Source organism: Elephantulus edwardii, unplaced genomic scaffold (assembly GCF_000299155.1).
Source record: "Elephantulus edwardii isolate Elephantulus edwardi_28Jun2011 unplaced genomic scaffold, EleEdw1.0 scaffold00200, whole genome shotgun sequence".
NCBI classification, from domain to species: domain Eukaryota; kingdom Metazoa; phylum Chordata; class Mammalia; order Macroscelidea; family Macroscelididae; genus Elephantulus; species Elephantulus edwardii.
Genome location: NW_006399950.1, coordinates 341,138 through 360,479, shown reverse-complemented (window position 1 = coordinate 360,479; position 19,342 = coordinate 341,138). Strand labels below are relative to the sequence as shown.

The 19,342-nt window shown below is 39.1% G+C and overlaps 1 protein-coding gene across 2 annotated transcripts in view; it reads left to right on the top strand.

Annotated features, from left to right (window-relative positions):
• GRM7 (glutamate receptor, metabotropic 7) overlaps positions 1–19,342 on the top strand; it is a 730,124-nt gene that overhangs the window by 391,176 nt on the left and 319,606 nt on the right. For both annotated transcript variants that reach the window (XM_006897077.1, XM_006897076.1), the window contains exon 3: positions 15,624–15,765. In XM_006897077.1, coding sequence (XP_006897139.1) covers positions 15,624–15,765 — 142 coding nt within the window. The remainder of the gene's footprint in view (positions 1–15,623; positions 15,766–19,342) is intronic.

Here is a 19,342-nt window from a genome sequence, read left to right as displayed (position 1 = left end):
GAAGTTTTTGGATGTGCATAGGGATTTGAGTCTTAGAAGGTCCCATTCATCTATGTTATCTTCTCCTGGTTGTAGCTTTTCCAGGATACTGGGAAGACGGGAAACAACCTTGATGCACAACTTTCTTAATTTTGAGTCAGGATTCCCTTGCTCTGTTTGCATAGGCAACTCTTGATGCATTTCACATGAACACAATTACATGCTCTGGGATTCCCATTCTCAATATTAGTCATAACTTGTTATAATCCACACAAATGCCTTTTAAAAATCAAGAAAGGATAAATAGACATTCACCCAGAATCCATCTGAGATTAGCAGTGATAGGCCTGGTGCCATGGCCCCTTTTAAATCCACCTCAAACTTCTGGTAGTTTTATATGTATTATTCTTGTAATTGAAAAATTATCTACAGTAGCAGTGTTATATTTCAGAAATAGTAATATCTATATTATAAATACTTATATCAGGAGCATTCATTTTAGATTAATACAACATTATGAGCCAAATCATAGGCATGCTTTTAAAATTCTATACATGAATTTTCAGTCTATAGGAAAAATTTACCTTTAATATATTCACAAAGAATTATTGACATTCCATGTACTTTTTTATTTGATGTATTCATCTACTTTTTTAGAAAAAGAAAATAGTGTTCCTAATCTAACATTTTCTTTCATAGTTACAAATTCCATTTTAAATGAACACTGATTCAAACAACATATTTATCAAACCATTCCCTAAGTATAAGATTTATAATGAAAAGTATTATATATATTTTTGTCAAATTACAGTTCAGATACAACATGAACAGCTGTGTCAGTATCTTTCATGAGAAGAGAAAACATAATCCTGAGTCTTAATTTGTCTTTATTGCAACCAAATAACTCAATTAAATTCTGTTATGAAAATTAGCTTTGAAAGAAACACACTAATTTCTCCATGTTTAATTAGCTGACTAGAAATCACAATACTTATAATCACAGATACATGTAGTTACAAATGCTGATTACCACAGTCCCGAGATGTTAGTGTGTGTTGGTGTGCTGTGCTTTGTGTGGGGAGGGGGTGCAGTGGACCTATTCTCTCTCTGTCAGACCTGCACAGTAGTGCAGAGGACAAATACTAATAACCAAGTTCTACAAATAAATCTCAAAATATCAATACATTAACCCATTTTTAATAGAGTTGAATATATTAGGTGTGGTAATGGTGTTATATGTGCCATTGAGTTGCCTGTGACCCATAAAAATTCTAAGTACAGCAGCTTTGAACCCTTCCCTTTCCTGGGCCAGTCTCATTAATTCTGACACACCAACCCCCAATCCCCATTACCCCAGTCACTTTATCAATCCATCTCATCCACGGTCTTCCTCTCTTGCGCTGTCTGTCCATCTCCCTTTTCAAACAAGATGTCCCTTTCCAAGGACTGCTCTCTCTTGAATACATGTCCAAAGTATGTGAGACAGAGCTTCAAAATCCTAGCCTCAAAGGAGAAACTTAGTTTGACCCTCCCAGGACAGACCTATTTGTTTTCTTGGCAGTTGATGGTATGTTCAAGACTCTTTTCTAGTACCACAGTTCAAAGACTTCTATTCTTCCTCTGTTATCCTTCCTCTGTCCAGCTCTCTGATGCATAACAACAATTTGTGAAGATCATGGCCTGGATTAGGCACACCTTAGTCTCTAGACAGACTTCGTTACTTTTCAGGACTCTAGAGAGGTCCCTGACAGCAGATTTTCCCAGTGCAGTTTATCTTTTGATTTCCTGGTTGCTGGTGTTGATTGTGGAGCCGAGCAAGCTGCAACTGTTAACAACCTCTATCTCCTCTCCATCTATCATGGTACTGCCAATTGGCCCAGTGGTGAGAATCTTTGTCATTTTGATATGGCGCTTCAATCCGAATTGAAGACTGCAGTCCTTGATATTGATAGTCCTATAAGATATCCAGCACAACTAAGAAACATCAATTCTTCTTCCGTCCGCTTTATTCTTTGTCTAGCTCTCATTTTGCATAGCAAGTGATTAAAAAGACCATGACCTGATCAGATGAGCCTTACTCTTCAAACTGACATCATTGCTCTTCAATGGCTTGGTGGAAAGGAATCTCATTGCCAATGCAAAACCAAGCAGCTCAGATGAATCAGCTGCTGTGAAGGAGACAAGTGAGCAGTCTCCTTATGGGTGATATACTGCTTCTGAAACCCACTGGAGGGTCAGCTACAGGTCGGTTAGTACTCAAAATTAGCAGTTATGTAGAAACTTAAGGCCTGGGCATTTTTCCCTGGAGCCACTGGTGGACTTGAACCAGTTAGTTAGTAGCCAAGCTCTTCATCATAACATTACTAGATCTCCTTTTCTCTTAACCATTATTCCACCAGGCCTTCCTTTTTCAGGTGGAGAATGCTCATTTGATGCTCAGAGATGCAAAAGTGGGCATGCTGAACCCACTGTGAGATATGAACCTGCCATGCAAACCACAAAGGTAACATTCACCGTCAGCAGTTTGGAATGAAAATAGGGACTTGTTTTTTTGTTTTTGTTGTTGTTGTTGTTTGTTTTTTCTGAGGAGAATACAGTGTGTTAAACATTATCAGGAGTGCTAGTGGTGTAGCACATAATGTGTTGGGCCACTAACCTAAAGCTCATTTACAGTTTAGTTTACCAGATCCTCCAAGGGAGAAAGAGAAGCAGTCTCCTCTCATACACAATCATAGAAACATAACGGAGGGTTGTTATGAGTCAGAACAGACTTAACAGTAGTGGTTTTCATCAACTTTTTGTTTGGACATTTTTGTCTGTAGTGGCGTGTTCATCATTATCAGAATTATGGAGAAATAAGCTACTTGGTACAGGAGACTTACATCAACATCATTATTATCATCATCATCAATTTTTCTTACAATGAAGCTCTTGGTCTAAATTGAACACTTGGATTCAAGATGTATGAAGAGTTGAAATGTAGTCCTAAACCCAACATATTCTCTTATGGATCTAAAGCAAATGAGTCTTTCCAACAGGTAGAATTCAGTCTTCCAAGAGAAGATCAAAGCAGCATGTTTCTCTCATTTTCCTAACCTCTTTTGTTATTGTCCCCCCCCCCACCCTATGTTAGCTTTATAAGCATGTTCACTGTAAAGTTGATGGCTGAGTTTTCTCCTCTCCTATCTGTTTTGCTCATCTATGTGCTGATCCAAGTAAGACTGTCAGACATCTCAGCTCTGCAATTCCCAAAGCTCTGTGTCCAGCAGGCCTTTGAACTAATTTACTCCGGTTTGACCCCTGTTGTGAATTAGCCCTTCCACTCCAGATACAAGAAGACCCTAGGGATCTTGTTAAAAGGCAGGTTCTGATTCAGTGTTTCCAAAAGACACAGGAGATCCGACCAGAACAAACTGGTTTGAACAGCCCTAGAGAATCACATAGTCAAATGGAGTTCACTCTAATTTGCTTAATCACTCAGTTGTAATTGAATCCTGATGGGAAGCTGAGTTGTATCCAGAATTATGCCCTGTCTCCTGCCAAGAAGACGGGAGTAGCCATTTCTCTTTCTCCGCAGCTCAAGAGCAGTTTCCAGATGATTTGTCCCAAAGAAGCTCTGCAGTGTTTTGTCAGAGTAACGGGAGTTATGGCTTTCGATGATAGTGGCTATTGCCCAGATTTTGTCATCTAATCACATCATTATAAGCCTTATATCAAAGCACAATGACCAGTTCTTTCTTCTATTTCATTATCTCAGAAATCAACTCACTACTATGTAATTGGAACCCCCCCACCCCATATCTGACCCTCTAGTAGGTTTTCTGAGGCTGTACCCTGCACAAGAGTAGACTGCTCATCTTTCACCAGTGGATCTGCAGGTGGGTTCAAGCAGCCAGGGAGACATTACCTATGAATAAGCAGAACTGTTCCCTTTGGACTACCCCACTGATTAAGTGTCATTGAGTCACCTTCTCACAGTGACCCTGTCTACAGTAGCTCTGAACTTGACCCTATCTTGATCCAGTCTCACTGGCTCTGCCACACCTACCCCCATTAACCCAGTTACTTTGTCAGTCCATGTCATCCAGGGTCTTTCTCTCTTTTGCTGTCTCTCCACTCTTCCAAGCATGATGTCCTTCTCCAAGGATACATCCCTCCTGACCAAGTGTCCAAAGTATGTGAGATAGAGCTTCAAAAGCCTTAGGAAGGAGAAACTTGGTTTCACCCTCTCCAAGACAAACCTGTTAGTTCTCTTGGTAGTCCATAGTATGTTCAATACTCTTCTTCAGCACCACAAGTCAAAAATATCAAGCTTTCCTCTATCATCCTTTGTCATTTTCCAGCTCTATGATGCATAGAAATTCATAATGAAGACTATGGCCTAGATCAGGCTCATCTTAGTCCCTAGACTGACAGCATTACTTGTTAGGACTTTGGAGAGGTCTGTGACAGAGACTTCAGCAATTCGTCTTTTGATTTCCTGACTGCTGGTGCCAAGAGTGTTGATTGTGGAGCCGAGCAAGCTGAAATTATTAATAATCTCAAACTCTTCTCCATCTATCATGGTGTTGCCAATTGGCCCAGTGGGGAGAATCTTTGTTTTCTGATGTTGAGCTCCAATCCATATTGACAACTACAGTCCTTGACCTTCTGCAGCAAACACTTCAGGTCCTCCTCAGTTTCAGCAAGGAGGATTGTAGTATCTGCATATTGCAGGTTGTTGATGAATCTTCCTTCAATCCTGATGCCAGATTTTTCCTTATAAATCCCAGCCTCCCGAATGATCTGTTCTGCATACAGAGTGAAAAGGTATGGAGACAGGATGCATCCTGACACACTCCTTTCCCGTTTTTAACCATGTGCAGTATTTCCTTACTCTCTTCTGAGGACTGCTTCCTGGTCCAAGTGTGTGTTTCACATGAGCACAATCAAGTGTGCTGGGATCGCCATTCTTCTCAAGGTTAGCCACAATTTGTTATGATTCACACAGTCAAATGCATTTGCATAGTCAGTGAAACAGAGATAGACACTCCTCTGGTGCTCTCTGCTTTTGACCAAGATATGTCTGACTGGCAATGATGTTGCTAATGCCACAGCCTCTTCTAAACCTAACTTATATATGTAGTTGTTCTCTGTCAATGTACTGTTTCAATCAATTTTGGATAATTTTCAGCAGGATTTTCCTTGTGTGTAAGATTACTGATATTGTTCGAAAATTTCTACACTCCTCTGGGTCACCTTGTTTTGGAATGGGAATAAGTATAGATTTCTTCCAGTCAGTTGACGAAGTAGTTGTCCTCCAGATTTCTTGACACAACCTGGAGAGCATGTCCAGGACAGCATCTGTTTGTTGAAATATATCAATTTGTATACTATTAACTCCTAGGACCTAGTTTATTCCCAATTCTTTCACAGTACTTGAACTTTCTCCTTCTTACCCATAGGCTCTTTATTGTATGTTGTTTCATGAAATTTTTCTGTGTCAGCCAATTCTTTTTGATACAGTGACCCTGTGCACTGTTTCCATCTCCTTTTAATGCTTCCTGAGTCATTAAATATACTGCCTATAGTATCCTTAAGTATCACAACTCGAGGCTTGAATTTGTTCATCAGTACCTTCAGCTTGAGAAATGCTGAGTGACTCTGCTCTTTTGATTTTCCAACTCCAGGTCTTTGCACATTTCATTACAAAATTTAGCTTTGTCTTCCAGAGCTGCCCTTTGAAAACTTCATTTCCTTCTCTCCTTGATTCCTTCCCTTTGCTTTGGCTTTCCAGTGCCCTGGTGCAATTTGTAGTCTCATCTGAGATCCAGCTTGGTCTTTTCTTGTCTTCCATCTTTGTAATGACCTTTCTCATTCTTCATAGGGGATACTCTTGATATCAAAGCTCATCTGCTGTACGTTCATTAGTGTTCAAGGCCTCAAACGTGTTCCTTAGATGGTTTTTTAATTCAGGTTATATGGACTCAGGGTCAAATTTTGGTTCCTGTGGATTAGATTCAATGTTCTTTAGCTTTAATTTGGCCTTGCATATGAGTAGTTCACGGTCTGTTTCACAGTCAGCACCTGACCTTGTTTTCACAACTGATATTTAGCTTCTCCAATGATTTTTCCACAGATGTAATCAGTTGGATTCCTGTGCATACCATCAGGTGAAATCCATGTATATAGTCGCATTTATGTTACTTATAAAAGGAATTTGCAATGAGTAAATCATTGATTGTATAAAATTCTATCATTCCATCTTTAGCTTCATTTGTGTCACCAAGTCCATGCTTGGAGAAGAAGGGAGGTGAGTCTGGAGTCAGACAAGGACTACTGAAATCAATCATGTGAGGCTGAAGTGTGAAGCAATAAACTATTTTATTTTCACCTGTATACAGATGGGCTGAGCTCTTACTTTAGAGAGCTAACTCTAATTAGCTCTTAAGCAACTCTTGCTGTTAGTGAGGATACAAAAATTGTTGGTTGGTTCAGCAAATGACATCAGAAAGTCTTGATTGGGCCGTATTCTTGTGGTGCCTTTTTCTTATCTTGGAGGTGTATTTTTAGGTCTAATCATTATCTGTAGTATTCCTGGAATCTCCTTATTTTGTGGACTCAGCTTTCCACTAGTAGTTAAGCAGGCTGGAGCTGGGGGAAGGGAAGGGTTTAGCTGTGAAGTAGAATTCTAGTGCTTATAAGGCCATTTTATTTTACCCAACAGGTGTTTCCTCAAAAAGTTGGACATACAAATTCCATATGACAGTTATTCCATGCTAGGAATATCCCATGAGAAAATGAGAACTGAGACACAAATGGAGATTTGTACATGTTATTCACAATAGCAAGAAAATGGAAACAGCCAAATTTCCTGTTGACAAATGAATGGATTGAGAAACTGTGGTACATCCATACAATGGACTATTACACAGCACTAACGAGCAATAGTTTAAAAAATACTATATAACATGGGAAAGGCTTGAAAGCTTTATGCCGAGTGAATTCTCAGTCTCGTAAGGACAAATACTACATAAAACCATTATTGTAAAAAGAAAAGAATTACTAGTAAGATGTGTAGTAAAGTCCAAATGGGAGAGAAGGTGAGAACTGAAAAGGGGGTGGGGGGCGCAAATCTTGAGGTCCAAGAGCCTTGTAGACAGAACGAGGAGTAGTGAAGGATTAATTAATAACCAGTGGAGGTCTGAAAAGGTACATTAATGGTGAGCATAGATTAATGGAGATTAAGGAAATAGCAAAAAATAAGGCCCCAGGAATAGACGGTACACCAATTGACATATTTCAGCTAAGAGATGCTGCCCTGGATGTGCTCACCAACTTGTGCCAAGAAATCTGGAGAACCACCACTTGGCCCACTGACTGGAAGAGATCTATATTTGTTCCCATTCCAAAGAAGGGTGACCCAACAGAGTGTGGAAACTACAGAACAGTATCATTTATTTCACATGCAAGCAAGATTTTACTGAAGATTATCCAAAAATGACTGCCGGAAGTCCAGGCTGGGTTTAGAAGGGGTCGTGGTACTAGGGATATTGTAGCTGATGTTAGATGGATCTTAGCTGAAAGCAGGGAATACCAGAAGAATGTCTGTCTGTGTTTCATTGATTTTGCAAAGGCGTTTGACTGTGTGGATCATAAACTGTGGCTGGCTCTGAGAAGAATGGGAATCCCATAACATTTAATTGTGCTAATGCGAAACCTATACTTGGACCAAGAGGCAGTCGTCAGAACAGAGCAGGGTAACATTGCATGGTTCAAAATTGGGAAGGGCCTATGCCAGGGATGCATCCTATCTCCATACCTTTTCAACCTGGATGCAGAGCAGATTATCTGAGAGACTGGACTCTATGAGGAAAAGTGTGGCGTCAGGATTGGTGGAAGATCTATTAACAGTCGGCGTTATGCAGATGACACAACCCTGCTTGCTGAAACTGAGGAGGTCCTCATGCACTTGCTGCAGAGGGTCAAGGACTGCAGCCTTTGATATGGACTGAGGCTCAATGTCAAGAAGACAAAGATTCTCACCACTGGACCAATTGGTAGCATCAGGATGGATGCCAAAGAGATTGAGATTGTTCACAGCTTCAGTTTGCTCGACTCCACGGTCAACACTCTAGGCACCAGCAGCCAGGAAATCAAAAAACGTATCGCGATGGGAAAGTCTGCTATTAGGAGCCTCTCTAAAGTACTCAAGAGCAACGGTGCGCCTGATACAGGTCATGGTCTTCGCAATCAGTTGTTATGCATCAGAGAGTTGGACAATGACTAGGGAGGATAGAAGGAGAATTGATGCATTTGAGCTGTGGTGCTGGAGAAGAGTATTGAGAGTCCATGGACTGCCAAGAATGCAAACAGATTCATCCAGGAGCGGGTTAAACCAGGCTACCCCTTGGAGGCAAGGATTCTGGGGCTTCATCTGACGTACTTTGGACATGCTGTAAGGAGAGACAGGTCCTTGAAGAGGGACATCATGCTTGGGAGGGTGGAGGGACAGTGCAGGAGGGGAAGACCCTCTCAGACGTGGATTGATTCAGTGACTGGGGTAATTGGGCTGGGTGTGTGAGAGGCAAGTGATTGACACAGGATAGAGCAGGTTTTAGGGCTGTTGTACATAGGGGTCGCTATGAGTTGCAAATGACTCGACAGCACATAACAACAACAACAGTGTTATAAAACACAATGCGAATGATAATACTAAACCCAGTGTTAAAGAATGTGTGAAACACTACATATATAAACACAACACAGTTTATGACTTTTGTGTGCAAACTAATATAAAATTTTAAAAATTTAAAATTCCATAACTAGTTACTCTTAAAATGAAGAAATGACAGTAAATATTTCTCTAAATATAGACATTTGGTCAATTGTAGCAGTGACACTAAGAACAGTGTTTGTCAAATTTCTCGGCACCACTGGAGAACTTGTTGATGGCTTTTGAGTTGAGCATGACTCATAGCAACCCTTTGAACAAAAGACTTGAAGCCCCTCTACAAGTATCTACATTTATTAAAGTTCATAGGGTTTCCGGAGGCATGTCATTTAGGAAGTGGATGCCACTTCTGCTTCCTTGAGAACTTGTTAGAAACACAAAATCTCATATCTAACTGAAACCTGTTAATCGAGAATCTGGAGGCAGGGAGCAGAAGTCTGTATTTCAACAAAACTCCCTGTGATAGTAATGCATGAGAATGCAGGCTGCTAATAGCTGATACTTACTAATTTACAATTCATTACAGTAAGAACAGGATGAATAGTTGAAAAGATACATAATGTACATACATACGTATGTTTACTTGGAATAATTTTATACTTACATAAGGAGTTGCAAATACGGTAATTTGGGGGGCTTGTTCTGCAGAGGGGAAAATCCCTCAGGTTTCATGTTTGCTGACAAATTGAAAAACTGACCCAAAGACCAATTAAAATACATTAGTTTTTTGGAACAGGAAACTTTTCTGACCAGAAGGAAGGTGCAGCACATAATTCTAGCATCAGAGTATCAGAAAATTACCCCTGAAGGTAAGGGGAGCAGCTAAATATTTTACATCTATACAGAAACAACCCCCTTATGTAGCAAGATCAAGAATGACACAGGCTAACAGGAAAATGTTAGTAGTACACATGCTCAGTTTAAGGGAAAACCTCACTACTTGCTTAATAAAGGGGAATGATCAACTTGCCATCATTCTGAGAAGAAATCAGAAAAATAAGTCTAATGGATAAACCAAGTTCAGTAAGAGAAACAAATCTAATAAAACACAGCCAGCTTAGCATAAATATAGCCACTTGAGAAAATGTATAGGACATCATGCTTGGGAAGCTGAAGGGACTGAGAAGGAAGTCTTACTTAATGGTGCCTAACAACTATAGGATATAGAATGCACTAATAATTATAATGTAATTGAAAACAAACTCTGTTGTTGTTAAGTGCCGTTGAATTGCCTACCACCCTATATCAAACAGGTCTAAAGTCTGCCCTGTCATGAGCCAGTCTCACTACTCCCATTACTCCAGTTACTGTGGCAATGAATCTCATCCAGGATCTTCCTCTCCTTCTCTGTTCCACCACCCTTCTGAGCATGATGTCCTTCACCAAGCACTGGTCCCTCCTGGCCACCTGCCCAAAGTATGTGAGATGGAGCTTCAAAATTCTGGCCACCCTATTAGGGATCTCTTTCCTCTCCAAGTAAAATTTACAATTTTCCTTTTGATCTTCTTGAAAAATGAATTTGGTTTCTGTATTGGGATTGCTTTAAATATGTAGACTGCTTTTGGTAGGATTGCCATTGTCACAATATTGAGTCGTCTTATCCATGAACAGGGTACATTTTCCCATTTCTTTAGGTCTTTTATGTGTCTTGCAGAAATGTTCGGTACTTTTCTTCGTACAGGTGTTTTGTTTCTCTAGTTAGGTTCACTCCCAAGTATCTGAATTTGTGGTTGGCTATTGTAAATGGTATTGCCTTCTTAGTTTCCTTCTCTATATTTTCTTTGTTACTGTAGAGCAATCTGATTTTTGGATACTGATGTTGTATCCTGCAACTAACCCTATTAAACTGGTCCACTAGCTCTAACAATTCTTTAGTTGAGTCCCTGGGGTTTTCTGTGTACACTATCATATCATTGGCATATAATGTCAATTTAACCGTCTCTTTGCCGATCTAGATGCCTTTTAATTCCTTCTTTTGTCATATTGCCCTAGCAAGTACTTCATATACACTATCAAATAGAAGTGGTGATAGTGGGCTTCCTTGTCAATGAGATACCATCTTAACCCAACAGTAGTGGCAAAGGTTATTAGGGAAGCAAGTCATAAATATTGGAATGGATGTGAAGAGGTGGCAACTCTCATACACTGTCTGTGGGATTGTAAAATGATATAATCATTCTGGAAGACAGTTTGATGTTTCTTTAAAAAGCCGAACATAGAAATTCCATATGACCCAGCTACTCCACTGTTAGGAATATACCCCACAGGAATTAGAACTGAGACACAAATGGAGAGCTGTACATAAATGTTCATAGCAGTATTATTAACGATCCCAAGAACATTGAAACAGTCCCAAATGTCCAACCACAACCAAATGGATTTAAATACTGTGGTACATTCACACAATGGAATACTGTGCAGCACTAAGGAGCAACAATTTTAAAAAATACTATGTAACTTGGGAGAGGCTGGAGATTATTTTGCTGAGTAAACTAACACAGCCTCATAAGGACAAGTACTGTATAAGACCATTATTGTAAAAATGGAAGGATAAGTAGTAAAACATGTACAGGAACTGTGATGGGGTGGGGGTCAGCAGAGAGGTAATGATAAGTAGGAGTGACACACAGGGCTGGACAGTGGTGGGCAGTGGGAATGGAGGAGGCAAATGGGAAGGACCTGGGTAAAAAGACAGGGTAATAATGATGGGCAAGGTCTAATAAAGATTAATTTTATAAAACAGTGCCTAAGGTTGTATGAAAGAACGTGAATGAAGAACAGTGTGAAACACAATGTATATAAACTTTACATGCAAACCAATTAAAAAAGTAATATAAAAATAACCCACCAAAATATGTGGGAATGATAATGTAGAACACAGTGTAAGTGAACAAAGAATGCATGGAATCCAAAGTATATAAATAGACAAAATATATGGATAGATATATATGATTTTTTTACACAAACCACTGTAAAGCTTAAAAAAACCAAAACAGCAATAAAACAAAGTGGTACTATCATCTTCCATATTTAAATAGGACAGTGCGGTTTCCAACTCTAATAAATTATTTTGTGGTTAAAAGAAAATCCTAGCCTCCAAGGAGGAACTTGGAGAAACAAACACTAACATGTATTTTTGAGTGAATATAACATTCTTATTTTCTTTTGTGAATACCTGCAAGTGCAATGATAAATTATGGAAAAAAATATTTACCATCTTGAGGCAATGCCAACTTACTTTTCAAAGTGACACTAACATTTCGTATTCCCACTAGTAGTGAATGAGTATTCTTGTTGCTCTACATTTTCTCTCAGATTTTGTATTTTTTTTATTTATTTACATAACAACTATTATAGTATGTGATTCATGATAGAATATTGTCATTTTCATTTCTGTTTTCTAATGAATAAGGCTTTTGTTGTTACGTGCCGTTGGGTCAGAACCATTTTATTGACTCTTTAACAGGTTTTGAGAAGCAGTTGTGTCCTGTGGAACAGCTGGGTTTTTAGAGGCTATAAGTTGCGTAGATGGGGACTGCCCATCTTTATCTCTCAGAGAAGCTGGTGGATTCAAACCATGTGGCTTTGAATTGTTAGTAGAAGTCCTTACTATGAGGCCACAAGAGACCACTAATGATTTAGGGTGTACAGCATTGCTTCATGTTCTTTGTAATGTATGTATTTTTGTCTGAATAAGTGCTTATTCACATATTTTGCTCGTTTTTTAAAAATGGAGTTTCTTTTATTTTACATACTTCAACTTACATCCTGTTTCAGATGTGTGAATTAGAAATATGTTCTCCTAGACTATTTCTAACTTGTCTTTGTGAGGGTTTTTGGGTTCTGTTTTGTTTTTAAATTTATCAGTAAATGAAGTCAGAATAATGCATTTCCTTGTGTTATGAGAGAAATTTTATTCATTTATATTGTGTTTTATATAATTGTTGACGTTTATATAATCATTTGTGTATACTGTTTCATAAACATTTGGTTTTGTACAATCTTTTCTATACGTGTGTTTCACATAATTAATTGTAATTGATCTGTAACTTGTCATTACCATTACGTAGGCACAGGACAGAACAGAGTTCAGATCTTTTGTTCATCAGGTCACTATGAGTTGTACTTGACTTGATAACACCTAACAACAACAACAACAAAAACAACAACAGCAAAATTACCTAGTCTATTCCTTCACACCTTCGATCTGTCTACTAAATTCTGCTATCTAGTTCTTTTTCTCTCCCTTCTATATTGTCTCTGATGATCTCTGTGTGTATGAATGCATGGAATGAGATGTGAATCCTGTTTCAGTTCTTTGGTAGATAACAGTTTTGCCAGTACCTTTTGTTAATTATGTCTTTTCCTCAGTTAATGGGTTTTGTTTCCTTGCAAAATAGCAATCAATCTACTATAAGTAGATAGATTGATCTTTGGGTCTTTCATAAAGTGAATTTAAAAATTTTCATGGAATCACATTCATTATATTTTTTTCTTTCACATTTCTCTTTGGTGTCATTTCGAAGTTCTCAGACATACAGACTCTGTATGTACCTTAAGAAGTGTGAGTAAGAATTCTTTTTGTTGTTGGATCTGTTTGGATCGGAACCGACCCATTGCTGACCAGCTGGCAGTTTTCAGGAGCAATTATCTCATGAGAGGTGATTGTCTAACTTTCTCCTGCAGAGCGGCCAGTGGCCTCTAACTGCATGCCTTCAGGATTGCAGTACAGCTTCTTGCCACTAGCCAACAGAGCACAAGAATTCATATGGTGACAGTTTTTATTGTTATAATTATCCACCAGAAGTTAATTTTTCATAGAGTATGTTGTGACGGTGTTTTGATGTCCACAAGGTCAACTATGACTCATAGCGACCTGATAAACAACACATCTCCTTGACCTATTCTACACCATCATCATGGCCTCCACCATGGTCAGACCCACGGTAGTCGGTATATCTGTACATCTAGTTGAGAATCTTTCTTTGACTGTCTACCTTTGCCAGCATGATGTCTTTTTCCAAGGACTGAATTCTCCTGACACAACATGCCCAGAGTACGTGAGTCCAAGATTCACCATCATTATCTCTAAAGAGTACTGTAATTCCTTTTCCTCCAAAACAGATATGTTTGTTCATTTAACTGTCCATGAAATATTCAGTACTCTTCCCCAACAACACAGTTCAAAATTATCAGTTTTCTTTCGTCTTCTTTATCCATTGTCCAACTTTGAGATGCATGTTATGTGCCGTTGAGTTGTCAGTAAGTCACAGCGACCTTATGAACAACAACACTAAACCTGCTCTATCCTATGCCAATCTTATTGTCTCTGACACGCTCACCCCTATTACTCCAGTCACTGAATCAGTGCATCTCATCAAGAGTCTTCTTCTTAAAAAAAAAAAAAAGAAAAAGTCTTCATCTTTTGTGCTGTCCCTCCACCCTCCCAAGCATGACATCCTTCTCCACGAACTGGTCCCTCCTTACAACATATCCAAAGTATGTCAGACGAAACTTCAGAATACTTGCCTCCAAGGAGCAGCCTGGTCTCACTCTCTCCAGGATGAACCTTTTGTTTTCTTTGCCATCCATGGTACACTCAATATTCTTCTCCAGCACCACAGCTCAAAGACTTCAATTCTCCTTCTATCATCCCTAGTCATTGTTGAGATACATAGGAAGAGATAAAAACAGTGAGTTGAATCTAGTGCACTTCAGTCTTTAAATGGGTATCCTTTTCTTTAGCACTTTGAAGAGGTCACTGACAACAGATTTTCCCAATTCAACACATCTTTTAACATTATGACTGTTATTACTGTGGTCATTGGCACATTCTTTTCTTTACTCCCTCCATCTACTGAGATGATCTAGGAGCTTTGGTGACAGGAGTAATTTTTTGGGGGTCCTACCAGAGAAGATTCCTCCAAAATACCTTTTAAATAGCACAGACCTTTCCTCTTTTCTTTGTCCCAGTTCTTCTACATTTTATTGTCACTAGGGCTTTTTCTCGAAACAACTTCCCTGGTACTTTTACCTACTCAAGTGTTGGTTAAATCAATCTTTGTCAAGTGCTAGTGAAGGCCGAGGGCATGAGTGGCACATAAGTGAACTCATAATATACATAAATATCCTAAAGCCTCTGAAAAATTCTATCTATTCAATTTCTCTTCCTCATAGTAGAAGGAGCTCTGGTGATCTAGGCCACAGGGAGTATGCTGCTGTCATAGAGGCAGCACCTCTGGGGGTTTGAATCTACCAGAAGCTCCTAAAGAGGAAGATGAGAAATCTCCTCCTCTGCAATTCACAGCTTTGGAAGCTGCAGTTGGGTCAGCTGTGAGTCAGTTTACCTGGATAACTATAAATGAGTGAGTGAATTCTATATAAAATGAAAAAATATTAACTACCAGTTTTTTAATCTTTATGTATTTCTTTATCATTCTTTTATTTTGAAAAGCATATCACCACCAAATTGTGGACAGATTACTACAGTGTAAAACAATTTCAAGTGTATGTGTGTACAATTATTTCCAGTCTGTTTTTATTTTTCTTTTTAATTATAGTAGTGCATTTAATTTAAAATACCAGATTTTAAGAGGATTAAGTGAGGTAACGTGTAAAACAGTCACATGGTGTGTGGTTAATAAGTTTTTGCAGCTGTGATTTATGTTGATTGACATTCCTATTATTGTCTTAATTTTTAATATTGTATAAAACTGATATTTACAAGTTGAATGTGATGGAGATTTGCTTTTTTAAAAAATGAAGAAAGCAAGAAAGAATGAGCAGTAAGTCAGAGGTCAGCATGCCATCTGATGGACTTCCCACCTCCAACTCAGTAGTATCATCAAAGGAGCACACGCAAACACAACTTCCTAAGTTCCGGTGATGACTGTAGGAACTGTACTGACACTTTGTTTTTTTTCTTGAACAGGTGGGCTCTGCATTGCCCAGTCCGTGCGAATTCCCCAAGAACGCAAAGACAGGACCATTGATTTTGACAGAATTATCAAACAGCTCCTGGACACCCCCAACTCCAGGGCCGTGGTGATATTTGCCAACGATGAGGATATAAAGTAAGGATCACTAATGGATTCATCAACATGCATGTGACAGCTTTAGAAACAAGGGGATGAGGATACTAGCAGATTAGGAGAGAAAGGTAAATTGTAGTCAGAGCCATGGTCCCTTGGTTCTCATATGCCCACGTCTGCGGTGCCCACGCCTGGCAGTTCCCCCTGCTCCAGGGAGTACAGTCAGTTGTTGTTCTCCAACAGGCATTGTCAAATAATTCTTCCGGATTAGCAGTAGAAACACTTTTAAATATTTGTGGAAAGGAAAAACATTAGGTCTTTAATTAAGAACATCTCAAAATCTAATAGACTTTTATCCAAAGAACAGTGTATGTTAATGTCACAGAAATATGTCTTCTAACTCTTGCTGTAAAACTGGTGCCTTAATCTGAATAAGTCCAAAAGTAAACTAAGCATGCCTCTGTATTGTCTGATCCACTTTCTCATTCTTACATTGGTACATCTTGGACTAAAAACTATGATTGTATTCTCAGTGCCACCTTTTCCTCAGTCATAGCATCTTGACCAAGCCATGAATAGTTAACCTTTACAATGTCTGGAACACAAACAGTTCCTACCTGGATTCTGACTACTACCATCCTCTTTCAGAATGTTTCTTATTTTCTATAATAAAAAGGTTATATTTGATTAAAAAGTCAAAAGTCATTTTAAAAGATCTAACAGAAGAAAGAAAAAGTCTCAGCTACATACCCCAGCTAACACTTCTCCTCTCCAGACATGTTGGCTATTCTGAGTTCGGCATTTCTTTCTAAAGATACTCTGTCTGTGCCACAGGAATATACTTCTGGCTTTCATGCACAAGTTCTGACATTTCCAGGAAGCTCTGGTGGCCTAGTGGCAAGAAGCTGCACTGCAGTCCTAAAGGCTTGCAGTTTGATCGTCTCCCATGCAATTAATGCGTTCTGACATTTCCTTCTAAAGACACTCAGCCTGTATCACAAGAGTATACTTCTGGCTTTTACACCAAGTCTAGAGGACTATATTTCACCACATTACTCGTCTTGGTGGTAACACTTTTGCGTGAAATTCACTTATTCTCCATAGATGGGCATCCACTTCCTAAACAACATGCCTCTGGAAACTCTCTTGAACTTTGATAAATGTCAGTAGGTATAGAAAGTTACAGAAAGTCTTCAGGTCTTTTGTTCATAGTGTTACTATGAGTCCTGCTCCACTTGATGACAATGAACAACAACAAAACAACAATAGGTATTTTCAATCTTTTTAATAGCTGTGCACAATTCCATTTTATATCTGCGATTTAATTAATATATCAGTTTCCTTCTTGTTTAGCACTTAATTACAACCTCTTATAAATTTAAATAGTTTATAAATAGGAGTCATTTAAAACTGAATTAGGTTTTTAAATAGGAATAAACCTGGTTGTCCAGCAACTTTTGTCTATTAAGACAAAAATCTTAGGAAATGACTAGGTTAAAGATGCATCCCTTTACAAAAAGAATGCAAATATTGCTTCTCAAATAATTAAGACTAGGTTATGCTTCTAAAAATGTAAGTGAGGTGTATGTATGTGCATATATTTTCCTATCTTACAGTTCAAAAGAATCTACCATTGCTTTTGAAGGTGTGTATCTCCTCTTAAGAGTAAAACTGTAAGAATCATGCCATTGTTATTTCTTGATTGAAATAGTGTCCTCATAACTAGCCTCACAGTCTGTTATTTCCCCAAGTCCATCCATCTTATATCCCCCTGCTTACTATCTCATTCACTTTGGGCAAGTGGCCAGGAAGAACTAGTCATTGGAGAGGGATGTCATGCTTGGAAAGGTGCAGGAACAGCACAGGAAAGGAAGATCCCAGATGAAATGAATTGACACAGTAACAGGGTTAATGTGGATAGGTGTGTCAGAGACAATGACATAGGCTCAGGATAGAGCAGAATTCAGAGCTATTGTTCATAGGGTTGCTATGAGTCGCAAGCAACTCGATGACACAGAACATTAATAACAACACAATTTGGGACCAATGTCTGGAGAAGGCCATCATACAGGGTTAAAAAAAGGTGAAGACTCTAGTCCAAATAGACTTACACAGTGGCTACAATAATAAGCTTTAACAGCAACAATTGTGAGAGTGATGCAGGAGCAGGTGGAATTTCTTCTGCTACAAGATAGAATGACTTGACTGCAACTAGCAACAATAGGTGAAATGAAAACATTGTTGAACTTTATATTTGAGACCTAATGATCCCACTCCTACCCTTGTTCTATTATTTCTTCCATAGATGAGGAGCATGCTACCTTGGAGACACTTTGATGGCTTTGAGGGTTTTTTGCTCCTTGATGTTGGGGGCCTTTGTTTGTTCGTTGGTGAAATGGAAATGCTTTTGATCTCTTTTATGGTGATTGACCTTGTCCTGCCTTCTAGTTTATTTCACCTCCAGCTTCCTTGCCTTTCAATCTGGAAGTTACATCAGCTTCCTTGCCTTTCAGTCTGGAAGTTCTAGGGGCCTTTGGTGTGTGTCTCCTGAGGGGATATCACCTTGTGTTCTGTTACCCCGTTGTGCCATGGTTTTTCAGTCCCTCTTTAACCCTCAAGTGTAATTTCTAGTGAAACTTTCTCAAGGAAAATTTTTCCAAATCATGGTTTTAGTAAGTCTTTAGTAAGAACTCAATTTCATGGCTCATGCCACTGATGCCACCTTAAATGGTTTGATTATTTAAAGAGTGTTTGCTTTCTTTAATTTCTGCGAGCATTCAAACTGAGACTATACATCTTTTATTTTCTCTAGTATCCTCCATCACTGTGACAGTATTTGGTATAAAATGTGCCGTGTGGGGCAGTCAGCTACCATAAAGACCACAGCCTTAGAAACTAGGGAGCAGCTTTGCTCTGTCTCTTATGTCACTATGCTTCTTACGTGATGCTTTACAAAAACAACATTGAGTAATTACAGTCACCTTTTAGGAAAGAGGCTCTGGGTGGTGTTCAAGGTTAGAGGTTCACCTATTAACCAATGCTTGGGACTGGCCGTCTAGTTCCCAAAGACTAAAGCATGTTAAAAAAAAAAAAAATTAAAGCAGGTAACCTTGAGGAGCTCGACTCTCCTTGAGGCTCGCAGTGTGGGAATCCACTCAACAACAGCTGGATTTGTCTGGTCTTCTGAGCCTCGGGAATTTGTCCACCAACCTTTGTCATTTTGACATTTTAGACTTCACCCTATACACACCCAGTTTTCCAGCCAAAATGTTTACTTCTTGGATCATCCAGCGGTGAGGAGATTGCTCCCAGTGTGGCCTTTGCTTGTGGTGTTTCTCATTCCCTTCTCTGTCCGTGGACGGTCAGGATCTGTTTGAAAATCCTCTGCTCCAGACGGATGTTTGGCTACCTCTCTGCTGCATCACGTGTTTTCTCCAGAAATGCTGGCTGCTGTGCCTGGGTCATACTCTTCCTCGTTTCCTTTTAGCTCTAGTTGGGATTTTCTTTCTATATTCCTGTTATCTATCTTGTTCATTTGGTTGGCTGGGTGGTAAGAGGCTGTGCTGTAAACTCAAAGGCACATGGTTCAAATCCATCTGGCTGCACAGGAGAAGGATGG